The sequence below is a fragment of the Pristiophorus japonicus genome, chromosome 15 (genome assembly GCF_044704955.1).
Source record: "Pristiophorus japonicus isolate sPriJap1 chromosome 15, sPriJap1.hap1, whole genome shotgun sequence".
Taxonomy (NCBI): domain Eukaryota; kingdom Metazoa; phylum Chordata; class Chondrichthyes; family Pristiophoridae; genus Pristiophorus; species Pristiophorus japonicus.
In genome coordinates this window covers 178,759,631-178,773,403 of record NC_091991.1, presented here as the reverse complement: position 1 = coordinate 178,773,403, position 13,773 = coordinate 178,759,631, and the positions used below count along the sequence as shown (strand labels likewise).

At 47.4% G+C, this 13,773-nt stretch overlaps 1 protein-coding gene across 5 annotated transcripts in view; it reads right to left on the bottom strand.

Moving 5' to 3' along the window:
- Positions 1-13,773, bottom strand: part of e4f1 (E4F transcription factor 1) — a 56,908-nt gene that overhangs the window by 27,976 nt on the left and 15,159 nt on the right. For all 5 annotated transcript variants that reach the window (XM_070901396.1, XM_070901394.1, XM_070901395.1 and 2 more), the window contains exons 3-7: positions 6,739-6,829; positions 5,375-5,592; positions 4,507-4,627; positions 3,527-3,706; positions 2,057-2,217 (exon numbers count right to left, since the gene is read on the bottom strand). In XM_070901396.1, coding sequence (XP_070757497.1) covers positions 2,057-2,217; positions 3,527-3,706; positions 4,507-4,627; positions 5,375-5,592; positions 6,739-6,829 — 771 coding nt within the window. The remainder of the gene's footprint in view (positions 1-2,056; positions 2,218-3,526; positions 3,707-4,506; positions 4,628-5,374; positions 5,593-6,738; positions 6,830-13,773) is intronic.

Below are 13,773 nucleotides of genomic sequence, written 5' to 3'. Positions count from 1 at the left end.
ACCAATACCCTGTATAACTGTAGCAAGACTTCCTGCTTTTATACTCCATCCCCTTTGCAACAAAGGCCAAGATTCCATTGGCCTTCCTGATCACTTGCTGTACCTGCATACTATCCTTTTGTGTTTCATGCACAAGTACCCCCAGGTCCCGCTGTACTGCAGCACTTTGCAATCTTTCTCCATTTAAATAATAACTTGCTCTTTGATTTTTTTTCTGCCAAAGTGCATGACCTCACACTTTCTAACGTTATACTCCATCTGCCAAATTTTTGCCCACTCACTGAGCCTGTCTATGTCCTTTTGCAGATTTTGTGTGTCTTCCTCACACATTGCTTTTCATCCCATCTTTGTATCGTCAGCAAACGTGGCTACGTTCCACTCAGTCCCTTCTTCCAAGTCGTTAATATAGATTGTAAATAGTTGGGGTCCCAGTACTGATCCCTGCGGCACCCCACTAGTTACTGATTGCCAACCCGAGAATGAACCATTTATCCCGACTCTCTGTTTTCTGTTTGTTAGCCAATCCTCTATCCATACTAATATATTACCCTCAACCCCGTGAACTTTTATCTTGTGCAGTAACCTTTTATGCCTTCTGGAAGTTCAAATACACCACATCCACTGGTTCCCCTTTATCCACCCTGTTCATTACATCCTCAAAGAATTCCAGCAAATTTGTCAAACATGACTTCCCCTTCATAAATCCATGCTGACTCTGCCTGACCAAATTTTGCTTTTCCAAATGTCCTGCTACTGCTTCTTTAATAATGGACTCCAACATTTTTCCAACCACAGATGTTAGGCTAACTGGTCTATAGTTTCCTGATTTTTGTCTGCCTCCATTTTTTAAATAGGGGCATTACATTTGCAGTTTTCCAATCTGCTGGGACCTCCCCAGAATGTTGACCTACGTAGCCAGAACAATAGAATACAGGCTGCCGGCAAACCAGGCCTCGAGGACTGTACCCATTTCAGGGTGGCGAGACACGAGGAAGATATTTGAGCACTGGGGACAGTGCAGGGGAGAGGCAGGAGATTGTTGCCCAGTCACGAGATCTTAGTTATGGGGATAGACCAGAGCAACTTTCGGGCTGTTCAACCTTGAAAGGAGACATTTGAAGGACAGCACCCGATTTCCCGAGGGTGGCCAACAATTCCCAAGTTATAAGCACATAAGAAGTAAAACGTTAGTTGAAAGGGGGGGGGGGGGGGGGGGGGAAATTTTTTTGTTTAACTTATATAGCGCCTTTCACAACCTCGGGACCTCCCAAAGCACTTCACAGCCATGAAGCACTTTTTGAAGTGTAGTCACTCTTGTAATGTGGCAGCCAATTTGCACACAGCAAGCTCCCACAACAGCAATGTGATAATGACCCAGATAATCTGTTTTTGTTATGTTGATTGAGGGATAAATATTGGCTCCAGGACACCAGGGATAACGCCCCTGCTCTTCTTCGAAATAGTGCTATGGGATCTTTTGTGTCCACCTGAGAGAGCAGACGGGCCTCGGTTTAAAGTCTCATCCGGAAGACGCCACCTCCGACAGTGCAGCACTCCCTCAGTACTGTAGAGGAAGGGCAACTGCTGGAGATAAATCTCTAAAAAGGAAAGAGTAATGGGAGTAAAAGTAGAAAAGTCAAAAGGTACGTATCCTAGAAGAGGTGATAGCAGAAACATAGAAAATAGGAACAGTAGTAGGCCATTCGGCCCTTCGAGCCTGCACCACCATTCAATATGATCATGGCTGATCCTCCATCTCAACACCATATTCCCACACTAACCAGAATTTTGTAACATTCTTTGGAAATGGGAATTGCCCCAAAGGATTGAAGAGTGACAAATATTACAATCCTGTTCAAGAAAGGGGAAAATAAATTATGGGCCAATTATCATTCCCTTGGCTGTGTGCAAACTAAGTCCTGAAACTGTGAGGTTCCGCTTAATTTTGGAGCTAAATTACATCTTGTGTGTTTTTTCTGCATTATCGCCCTCTTTATTTATCATGAAAGGGATGATCTTTCAACCCAAGAGATCAGAGCTGTTGGCGAGACTGTACCTGTGGCCTCTGTTCCTCCACATGCTCCAGAGCCTGGCTCACGCTATGGACCTGCACCTCCTCGATGCTTCCTTCAGAATTCGTCAGCACACTGATCACTGCTGTCGTTTCCGGGGAGCCTGGCGTTGCCGTGGAAACCAGTTCTTCAATCGGTTTGTTTACTGGAAGTTTAAAAATAAATTAAGGATCAGGGAGCAGGAGGTTTGGAAACCTTGCTGAGCGTTACATTACTCGAACCCTCAGCTGTTATTTTAGCGGCAGGCTCACCACATTGAGCTCAGAGAACGGACATAGGGTACTGGCTGGTGATGTAAAGAGGCTCTGGGCACCTGTGGTGTGGCGTGCAGAACCACTGATAGCAACACTCACTCACGCCTGCAGTCCCAGTAAACAAGAAAGTTGATGGCTTTTTAATGTAATATTAATCAGCTCCGTATACGTGCTGTCCAATCAGCAAGCAATGGAGCCAAACCTTCTTAACGAGCAAATTTACCTGTTACTTTTTGTATTTTTAAATCAATTTTTCCTTCAACTCCCTGACCCCCACAGCTGAGGGTGGTGACCATGGAACACCCGTGGCCAAGTGGTCACAACAGACACCTTTTTCCTCCCCTCCCTCCCTCCCATTTGTTGAGGGACGTTCGAACCTCGAATAGCATTGCTCAGATTGGAAATAGGAACGAACACAGGAACAGGAGGAGGCCATTCAGCCGCATGAGCCAGTTCTGCCATTCAATTAGGTCAGTGATGGGCAAAATACGGCCCGCCAAGGCCTGACTTTGAGGCTGAACATCCGTCGCACCTGACCCCTAGCCTGACCCCACCCCATGTGATGTCAGCAGCGGGTCATTGTCTCCAAGGCAACCGGTGAGTCATAACCAAAAAAAAGAGTTCCAGATTTCCACTGCCCTGTGTTTGAAGAAGTGTTTCCTGACATCACCCCTGAACGGCCTAGCTCTAATTTTAAGGTTATGCCCCCCTTGTTCTGAACTCTCCAACCAGAGGGAATAGTTTCTCTCTATCTAAACCTTTAATCATCATAAACCCCTCCATTAGATCACCCCTTAATCTTCTAGATTGGGGGAAATACACCCTTGTCTATGTCTCCTGTCATCGTAATTTAATTCTTTTAGAGCTGGTTACATTCTAGAGAATCTGCGCTACACCCCTCCAAGGCCAATATATCCTTCCAGAACTCAATGCAATACTTCAGATGGAGTCTAACCAGAGCTCTGTACAGTGGTAAAAAAAACATCCTTCCCTTTGTATTCCAGCCCCTTGAGATAACGACCAACATTCCAAAAGCCTTTTTAACTGGGAACTGACACGACTTTGCATCTATCACTGGTCTGAATTTCAACATGCTGCCCTAACCTACTTTTAAAAACCACCTCAATCCAACATGGTAACGGTGACCGGAGTTTCAAATAGATCCACACGTCACAGAACGCACGAGGGTCAGTGCCATACCTTCCTGGGTCTCCGGTTTATCCACAGGCTCGGGCTCCTCCTGGTCAGATGACGAAACCAGTTTCATCTGCTGGAACTTCACTTTCTCTATACAGGGGGTGATGGCCTTCAGGTGACGAGTTAGCGCTCCAGACTCCCGGAAACTCATCCCACACATCCGGCATTTGTACGGCCGCTCGTCTGGGGAGATACCGCAGCAGCTGTTAAACGTCCAGACTGAACTCCGACAACCATTCCGACACAGGCCAAGTACACTGGGCATCACCCCACCCCCCACCCCGAGAGCACAGTTAAAAACCACTGAACTGCTGAACCTCGGAACATCTTTAACAAAGAGCCAATCAACCCATGGACAGATCAAATAAAACTCACTTTTACAAAGGGAATGCCAGCTTTGAATTCACTGGAAATCTGAATGTAATTATTCCAGATTCACAACATAAACATCAACACAGACCAGTTGGGTTGAATAGCCTGTTTCTGTTCTGTATATTCTATGTAAAGTAATAAAGTCTCCCTCAAAATAAATACAGGGAGGGGTGGAATTATCTGAGGACCTGGCCTGTGTGTAAAATAACAGGGGACAAGCCACAAAGTGGAGATAGGGAAGCACAAAGCAACAATCGGGAGTAAATCTGTCTTGGAGGAGTTACGGAACCCCACATGCCAGGGAGCTGGATTAAAATCAGTACAGAGGCAGTCAGCAACATAGGGCACTGTTCAATTTATGACAGATGCAAAGTGCCAGGACTTCCTGTACACACCGGGGGGGCAATCAGGGGATTGCAGGATCAATCCAACCCACAAGGCTCAGAGAAAATCACCGTCACCATCCAGCGAACTGGGGAGGGGCTTTAGAAATGGTCGATGGCGGCGCGGAGGAAGAAAGACACAGGCTGGGAGCAGGCTCGCTGCTCACTGAAACGCAAACTGTGTTAGAACCCGAGCCAGAGCTGGCCGACTCGGCTGTTGATTCTCACCTGTGTGCCGTCGGTTGTGTCTAACTAAAGATCCCTTTGTTCTAAAAGCCATCCCACAAATCTTGCATTTGAAAGCCTTCTTGTCACTATGGGTAACCATGTGCGCCTTTAGGATGACAGCCTGCAATTACAGCATCAGACCCTCTGTAAACAGGCTCAGGACTGGCGGAGTCAAGTTAATCTCGTATATACACACACACAAAATATTATAATATTTATATATAATATATACATGTATAAATAAAAGGCACTTCTTGTATTATGTCAAATTACCAGTTTACCTTGAACTTTTGAGCAGATATTTCTGACATTGCATTTACCACATCAATAAGTTGCTGGTCAGGAAAGTTCTCCTTGAACAGAGGGGGGAGGGGGGGGGGAGTCCGTAACTGCTGCATCCCCACTTTTCAATGCACCTGTGCCACTCAGGACTCACAATTAATGGGGACAGACACCCGGCTACAAAACATCAACCGTCCTGTACACGGAGGATGGATATTTACTTTTTTTTTTACGTATAACATTTTGCTTGTTTAATTTTTTTTAATTCTTCCTTCCATTTCTCCCCCCCCCCCCACCCTTCCACCATGCTTAAGGCAAGTAACAACCTGCCAATTTCACTCAGCCAATTGTTAAATGTTGCACAGGCACTACACAGAACAACTCCCTCGTACCAATCTCAAAGATTTATTAAATGCTATCGGAAGTGGAATGAGAAGGTTAGAACCCCACGTGTACAGTCACCGAACACCTGGCAGAGCAGCTGTTCCATTCCATTCACTCCCCACATTTTATTGATGATTGCAGTTTTGCAACCGTACAGTCTGCAATTACAAGCTCTCCCCAAAGTCTAGGTAATTAAACTGACCGTTTTGAAGGTCTTTTCGCAGACCTGACACACGAATCGCCCTTCGTCAGTTAAAACCATCTCGTAGCTCTTTGTTTCAGCTCCACCCTCTTCCTCGGTGCTCTTCTGACAGCTGTGATCATCGGCCCCATCCCCGCTGGGCTGCTCGCTCTGCTGTGGCGGAGGGCAGTCACACAATTGCTCCTCTGAGATCTCGCATGTCTTGTTGCTCCCATCATCTGCAAACAAGGTTAGAAATTAGGAGATGAAGTCCAGCACTGCACTGAGTCGAGACAGGTGCAGCTACCAGTCCTGAAACAGGTCCACTTCTGCACCGTCCTAACTCGCACCAAGTCCTGCTCACCCATCACCCCAGTGCTCGCTGACCTACAATAAGCAACACCTCAATTTCTAAATTCTCATCCTTGTTTACAAATCCCTCCATGGCCTCACCCCCCTCCCTATCGCTGTAATCTCCTTCAGCCTCATCCCCCCCCCCCCCCCCCCCCCCGCTCCCGCCCCCACCCAAGATGTCTGCGCTCCTCAAATTCTGCCCTCTTGAACATCCCTGATTATAACTGCTCAACCATTGGTAGCCATGCCTTCAGCTGCCTAAGCCCCAAGCTCTGGAACTCCCTGCCTAAACCTCTCCGCCTCTCTTTAAGACGCTCCTTAAAACCGACCTCTCACCTGCGATAATTTCTACTTATGTGGCTTTGTGTCAAATTTATTGTTTTGTCTTATAACGCTCCTGTGAAGCGCCCTGGGATGTTTTACTATGTTAAAGGTGCTTTATTAATACAAGTTGTTGTTGTTGTCCCAAGTCAGGTGCAGCTACCAGTCCTGAAACAGACCCAGCTCTGCACTGTCCCGAGACAGCTGTGGCTCTTAGAAGCAACAGCATCATCCAAATGTCTCAAACTTTCACCTCCTCATAAAAATTCCCAGTTTGAGAAACAGGAAATGTGGCAGGTGATTGTATGGGGCAGTGAATTCGACTCTGGGGCCTGTGCTCAAATTCCACCTGGATTAACGGCTCTCTCCACTGATTCCAAATGTCCTACATGAAATGAGTCTGGCCAGTCTCCACCCAGTTCTGGTGCATATAGAACCAGAGTACAAAACTGCGTTTAATTAGCCAAATCATTCACAAAGCAGACAGGATAGCTGCAGTTCAGGGGCACTCTCCTGATGTTGAGATTAAGAAGCATTAATGGGACACACTAATGGAACTTTAATCTGCATCTGACCCATGTCGTACATGATCTGGGTGCCTGAAAGGGTAAGTGTTCTAAATCCCAGAGCTGACAACACTCACCAAGATGAACAAAAACTTCACACAAAAAAAATCAATAGAAAGTAAATCCTTTCTGGTACTGCCTCACCTGAGTGTGATTTGCCGTTTGCTTCAGGCTGTGTTAAGGAAGCCACAACCAACTGCGTGAGAGTGATCGCCGAGTCCAAGGACACAGACTCCTGGAATCATAGAGGGGAAGAGTTTGAGAGATGCACTGGGCTCCAAGCTGACTAAGAACATAAGAAATAGGAACAGGAGTAGGCCACTTGGCCCCTCGAGCCTGCTCTGTCATTTAATAAGATCATGGCTGATCTGATCATGGACTCAGCTCCACTTCACTGCCCGCTTCAAATAACCCTTTATTCCCTTATCGCTCAAAGATCTGTCTATCTCCGCCTTAAATATATTCAATGACCCAGCTTCCACAGCTCTCTGGGACAGAGAATTCCAAAGATTTACAACCCTCAGAAGAAATTCCTCCTCATCTCAGTTTTAAATGGGCAGCCCCTTATTCTGAGACCAATAAGGGAATTAAGGGTTATGGGGAGCGGGCGGGTAAGTGGAGCTGAGTCCACAGCCAGAGCAGCCATGATCTTGTTGAATGGTGGAGCAGGCTCGAGGGGCTAGATGGCCTACTCCTGTTCCTAATTCTTATGTTCTTATGACTATGTCCTCTAGTTTTACAAATGGAAATGTCCTCTCTACATCCACCTTGTCGAGCCCCCTCATTATCTTATATGTTTCAATAAGATCACCTCTCATTCTTCTGAACTCCAATGAGTATAGGCCCAATCTACTCAACCTATCTTCATAAGTCAACCCCCTCATCTCTGGAATCAATCCCAGTGAACCTTCTCTGAATAGCCTCCAATGCAAATAGATCCTTCCTTAAATACGGAGACCAAAACTGTACGCAGTACTCCAGGTGTGGCCTCACCAATACCCTGTACAGTTGTAGCAGGACTTCCCTGCTTTTATACTCTATTCCCCTTGCAATAAAGGCCAACATTCAATTTGTCTTCCTGATTACTTGCTGTACCTGCATACTAACTTTTTGTGTTTCATGCACAAGGACCCCAGGTCCCTCTGTACTGCAGCACTTTGCAACTTTTCTCCATTTAAATTAAAATTTGCTTTTCTATTTTTGCTGCCAAAGTGGATAACCTCACATTTTCCCACATTATACTCCATCTGCCAAATTTTTGTCCACTCATTTATCCTGTCTATATCCCTTTGCAGATATTTTGTGTCCTCTTCACAATTTGCTTTCCCACCCATCTTTGTATCATCAGAAAACTTGCTACATTACACTCAGTCCCTTCATCAAAGTCATTAATATAGATTGTAAATAGTTGAGGCCCCAGCACCGATCCCTGCAGCACCTTACTGTTTGCCAACCGGAAAATTACCTATTTATCCCGACTCTGTTTTGTGTTAATTAGCCAATCCTCAATCCATGCTAAAAGATTACTTCTAACTTTTATCTTGTGCAATAACCTTTTAGGTGGCACCTTATCGAATGCTTTCTGGAAATCTAAATACAAGAGATCCACTGGTTTCCCCTTATCCACTCTGCTCGTTATATTCTCAAGAACTCGAGCAAATTTGTCAAACATGATTTCCTTTTCATAAAACCATGCTGACTCTGATTGATTGAATTATACTTTTCCAAATGTCTCACTACTGCTTCCTTTATAATGGACTCCAGCATTTTTCCAACGACAAATGTTAGGCTAACTGGTCAATAGTTTCCTGCTTTAAGTCTGCCTCCTTTTTTAATAGGGGCGTTACATTTGCGGTTTTCCAATTCGCTGGGACCGTCCCAGAATCCAGGGAATTTTGGTAGATTACAACCAAAGCATCCACTATCTCTGCAGCCACTTCTTTCAAGACCTTAGGATGTAAGCCATCAGGTCCAGGGGACTTGTCCACCTTTAGTCCCATTATTTTACCGAGTACTACTTCATTAGTGATAGTGATTGTATTAAGTTCCTCCCTCCCTTGATTATCCACTATTGAGATGTTTTTAGTGTCTTCTACTGTGAAGATCGATACAAAATATTTGTTCAACGTCTCTGCCATTTCCCTGTTCTCCATTATTAATTCCCCAGTCTCATCCTCTAGGGGACCAACATTTATTTTAGCCACTCTTTTCCTTTATATGTAACTGTAGAAACTCTTACTATCTGTTTTTATATTTTGTGCTATTTTACTTTCATAATCTATCTTCCCTCTCAATCGTTTTTTTTAAGTCATTCTCTGCTGGCTTTTAAAAGTTTCCCAATCCTCTGGCCTCCCACTAGTATGCCTTTGTTTTCAATTTGATACATCCCTTATTCCCTTAGTTAGCCACGGATGGTTCTCCCTTTTCTGACAATACCTGCCTCAGCTCCACAAATGTTTCACTTTCAACTAGTAAGGCAATTCAAACAAAACAAAGGACTGTCTGCTGCCCCATCAAACATGCTCCACCGGCTAAACCCCTTTCCAAAGAGGGAGCCTTACCATCCAGACCCCTTTCAAATGATCTCCATCCACTTCACCTACAAAGAATCAAAACACTTCATTTTTGTTTTTTCAGTGACCTCTAAAGTGGGTGTGGGGGGAGGGGGGGATAGTGGTAGCAGGGAGGGGAATCGAGACCGAGAGAAAGGAGAGAGAGAGAGAGAGAGAGAGAGAGAAAGAGACAGTGGAAAGGAGAGAGAGGGGTAAGGAGAGAGAGACAGACAGAATGTCATGTATTCAACTGTCATTTTAGCCATGTATAAACTGACCTAAGTTGTACACTGTGAGAACACTGTCCACTAGGTGGTGAACTTGTGGGAGACACTCCTAACCTGGACTTTCAGGTATAAAAGTGGAAGCTCCACGCACCATCACTTCAGTGCTGGCTAATAAAGGTTACTGGTCACCTTCTCTCTAGTATGGGCCTCGTGTGCATTATACTGTATGGTAAGGACATATTATTGGCGATGAGAAACTGGGATTTAAACCACTCGAACATGGCCACTAGCAGCACAGACGAGAGGTACTGTCTTGGTGATGATTGGGGCGATTTTATGGAGTAAAGTTTTGTCACTAAGGAATGGCTGGGACAGGATTCGGCCGACAAACGCAGGGCTCATCGCCTGACGGTTTGTGGATCCAGGACGTACTCCCTGCTGAAGGACCTTCTAGCGCCAGAGAAGCCAGCGGACAGGACGTTCGAAGAGCTCAGTAAGTTGATCGGGGAACATTTTAAACCGGCGAGCAGCATGCACATGGCGAGACACCGGTTTTACATGCACCGGCGGCGAGAAGGGCAAAGCGTTCCAGACTTCGTGGCAGACCTCCGGCGACTGGCGAGCCTATGTAAGTTCCCAGATGCATGCAGAGCGAAGATGCTGCGAGGCTTTTTTTTTTATTGAGGGCGTCGGGCACGCTGGGGTTTTCAGGAAACTGATTGACCCTGGAAACAGCGGCTTTGATGGCCCAAACATTTATCTCAGGGGAGGAAGAGACCAGAATCATGTTTGACAAAAATCTTGGTTTAAATGCAGCAAATGGACAGGGAGTCAACATTATTAACACGGCACACAGTTCTCCAGGCAAACAGGGGCAATGGAACATGCCCGAGCATGTAGTCGAACCCAAAGGGAGAATTCAACAGAGACAGCAGCTAGCTGAACGGCGATTCATGCCATCGCAAGGGACAATGCGGCCAGTAATGGGGCCATCAACACCTGTCAATGGTGCGTTTAAGGACAGTTACAGAGACTGGTAATGGACCTTTTGTTTCCAACAACGGCTCATGTTGGAGGTGTGGAGGCACACACACAGCCAGAGCCACAGCAACATACCTGCAGAAATTGCAACGTCAGCGGTCACTTGGCGCATAGGTGCAGGAAGCCTGCAGCCAAGTTGATGTACGAGGAGGACGGGCCGGATGTGAGCCCTACGACGCCAAATGGACACTGGGGGAAATTGCTGGAAGCTGAAGTTCAGCAAGTTCACGTGGAGCACATATACAGTTCATACACCAGGACACCACCGATAATGATGAAAGTGCACCTCAATGGCATCCCAGTATCAATGGAGCTAGACATGGAGGCCAGCCAGGCCCTGATGAGTATCAAACAGTTCAGCAAGTTGTGGGTGTCCAAGGCCAGGACATACAAAGGAGATCATTCCGGTGCTAGGCAGCGCCACAGTAGTCGTGACCCACAAGATTCGGAGAACAGGTTGCCACTCTGGATTGTCCCGGGGGACGGTCCCGTACTGCTGGGGAGGAGTTGGCTTGCTGTCATGAACTGGAAATGGGGTGATGTCAATGACCCTGTCTTTGTCCTCAACTAGGCTGCAGGGCCCAAATGGCTCGCAGGCACTGTGATTGCCAAAGAGGGGAATAGGATTCTGGTAATTAAACTTAGCAATGGACAAATCTGCCGCAAAGACATGGATCAAACAAAAAGGAGGTTCAGCAACCCCATAGAAGCAGAGGAAGAACACTATGTAGAGTTCACTCCACCACAGGTGACCGGACAGCGAACCAAGTGGAGGAGAGCCCAGTCACTGTGGGCAGTGTGGACAGGCCTGAGGCACTGCAAACAGCAGACACTCAGGCCAGCACCCAACAACCGGAGCCCCAACTCAGGTGCTCTACAAGGGAGCGTAAACCATCAGAGACTTAACCTGTGATTCCAATAAGACTTTGGGGGGGAAAGTGATGTCATGTATTCAACTGTCATTGTAACCCATGTATAAACTGACCTAAGTTGTACACCGTGAGAACACTGACCACTAGGTGGTGAACTTGTGGGAGACACTCCTAACCTAGACTTTCAGGTATAAAAGGGGAAGCTCCACGCACCTTCATCACTTCAGTGCTGGCTAATAAAGATTACTGGTCACAGTGACCTTCTCTCTAGTATGGGCCTCGTGTGCATTTGTACTGTATAGTAAGGACATATTACAGAGGAAAGGAGAGAGAGAGGCAGAGGAAATAAGAGAGAGAGAGTGAGAGAGTGACAGAGAAACGGAGAGAGAGAGAGAGTGACAGAGGAACGGAGAGAGAGAGAGAGTGACAGAGGAACGGAGAGAGAGAGTGACAGAGGAACGGAGAGAGAGAGAGAGTGACAGAGGAACGGAGAGAGAGAGAGAGAGAGTGACAGAGGAACGGAGAGAGAGAGAGAGAGAGTGACAGAGGAACGGAGAGAGAGAGAGAGAGAGACAGAGGAACGGAGAGAGAGAGAGAGTGACAGAGGAACGGAGAGAGAGAGAGAGTGACAGAGGAACGGAGAGAGAGAGAGAGTGACAGAGGAACGGAGAGAGAGAGAGAGTGACAGAGGAACGGAGAGAGAGAGAGAGTGACAGAGGAACGGAGAGAGAGAGAGAGTGACAGAGGAACGGAGAGAGAGAGAGAGTGACAGAGGAACGGAGAGAGAGAGAGAGTGACAGAGGAACGGAGAGAGAGAGAGAGTGACAGAGGAACGGAGAGAGAGAGAGAGTGACAGAGGAACGGAGAGAGAGAGAGAGTGACAGAGGAACGGAGAGAGAGAGAGAGTGACAGAGGAACGAGAGAGAGAGAGAGAGTGACAGAGGAACGGAGAGAGAGAGAGAGTGACAGAGGAACGGAGAGAGAGAGAGAGTGACAGAGGAACGGAGAGAGAGAGAGAGTGACAGAGGAACGGAGAGAGAGAGAGAGTGACAGAGGAACGGAGAGAGAGAGAGAGTGACAGAGGAACGGAGAGAGAGAGAGAGTGACAGAGGAACGGAGAGAGAGAGAGAGTGACAGAGGAACGGAGAGAGAGAGAGAGTGACAGAGGAACGGAGAGAGAGAGAGAGTGACAGAGGAACGGAGAGAGAGAGAGTGACAGAGGAACGGAGAGAGAGAGAGAGTGACAGAGGAACGGAGAGAGAGAGAGAGTGACAGAGGAACGGAGAGAGAGAGAGAGTGACAGAGGAACGGAGAGAGAGAGAGAGTGACAGAGGAACGGAGAGAGAGAGAGAGTGACAGAGGAACGGAGAGAGAGAGAGAGTGACAGAGGAACGGAGAGAGAGAGAGAGTGACAGAGGAACGGAGAGAGAGAGAGAGTGACAGAGGAACGGAGAGAGAGAGAGTGACAGAGGAACGGAGAGAGAGAGTGACAGAGGAACGGAGAGAGAGAGAGAGTGACAGAGGAACGGAGAGAGAGAGAGAGTGACAGAGGAACGGAGAGAGAGAGAGTGACAGAGGAACGGAGAGAGAGAGAGTGACAGAGGAACGGAGAGAGAGAGAGAGTGACAGAGGAACGGAGAGAGAGAGAGAGGAGAGAGTGACAGAGGAACGGAGAGAGAGAGTGACAGAGGAACGGAGAGAGAGAGTGACAGAGGAACGGAGAGAGAGAGTGACAGAGGAACGGAGAGAGAGAGTGACAGAGGAACGGAGAGAGAGAGTGACAGAGGAACGGAGAGAGAGAGAAGAGGAACGGAGAGAGAGAGGAAGAGACGAGAGAGAGTGACAGAGGAACGGAGAGAGAGAGTGACAGAGGAACGAGAGAGAGTGACAGAGGAACGGAGAGAGAGAGTGACAGAGGAACGGAGAGAGAGAGTGACAGAGGAACGGAGAGAGAGAGTGACAGAGGAACGGAGAGAGAGAGTGACAGAGGAACGGAGAGAGAGTGACAGAGGAACGGAGAGAGAGAGTGACAGAGGAACGGAGAGAGAGAGTGACAGAGGAACGGAGAGAGAGAGTGACAGAGGAACGGAGAGGAAAGGAACGAGGAGAGAGTGACAGAGGAACGGAGAGAGAGAGTGACAGAGGAACGGAGAGAGAGAGTGACAGAGGAACGGAGAGAGAGAGTGACAGAGGAACGGAGAGAGAGAGTGACAGAGGAACGGAGAGAGAGTGACAGAGGAACGGAGAGAGAGAGTGACAGAGGAACGGAGAGAGAGAGTGACAGAGGAACGGAGAGAGAGAGTGACAGAGGAACGGAGAGAGAGAGTGACAGAGGAACGGAGAGAGAGAGTGACAGAGGAACGGAGAGAGAGAGTGACAGAGGAACGGAGAGAGAGTGACAGAGGAACGGAGAGAGAGAGTGACAGAGGAACGGAGAGAGAGAGTGACAGAGGAACGGAGAGAGAGAGTGACAGAGGAACGAGATGG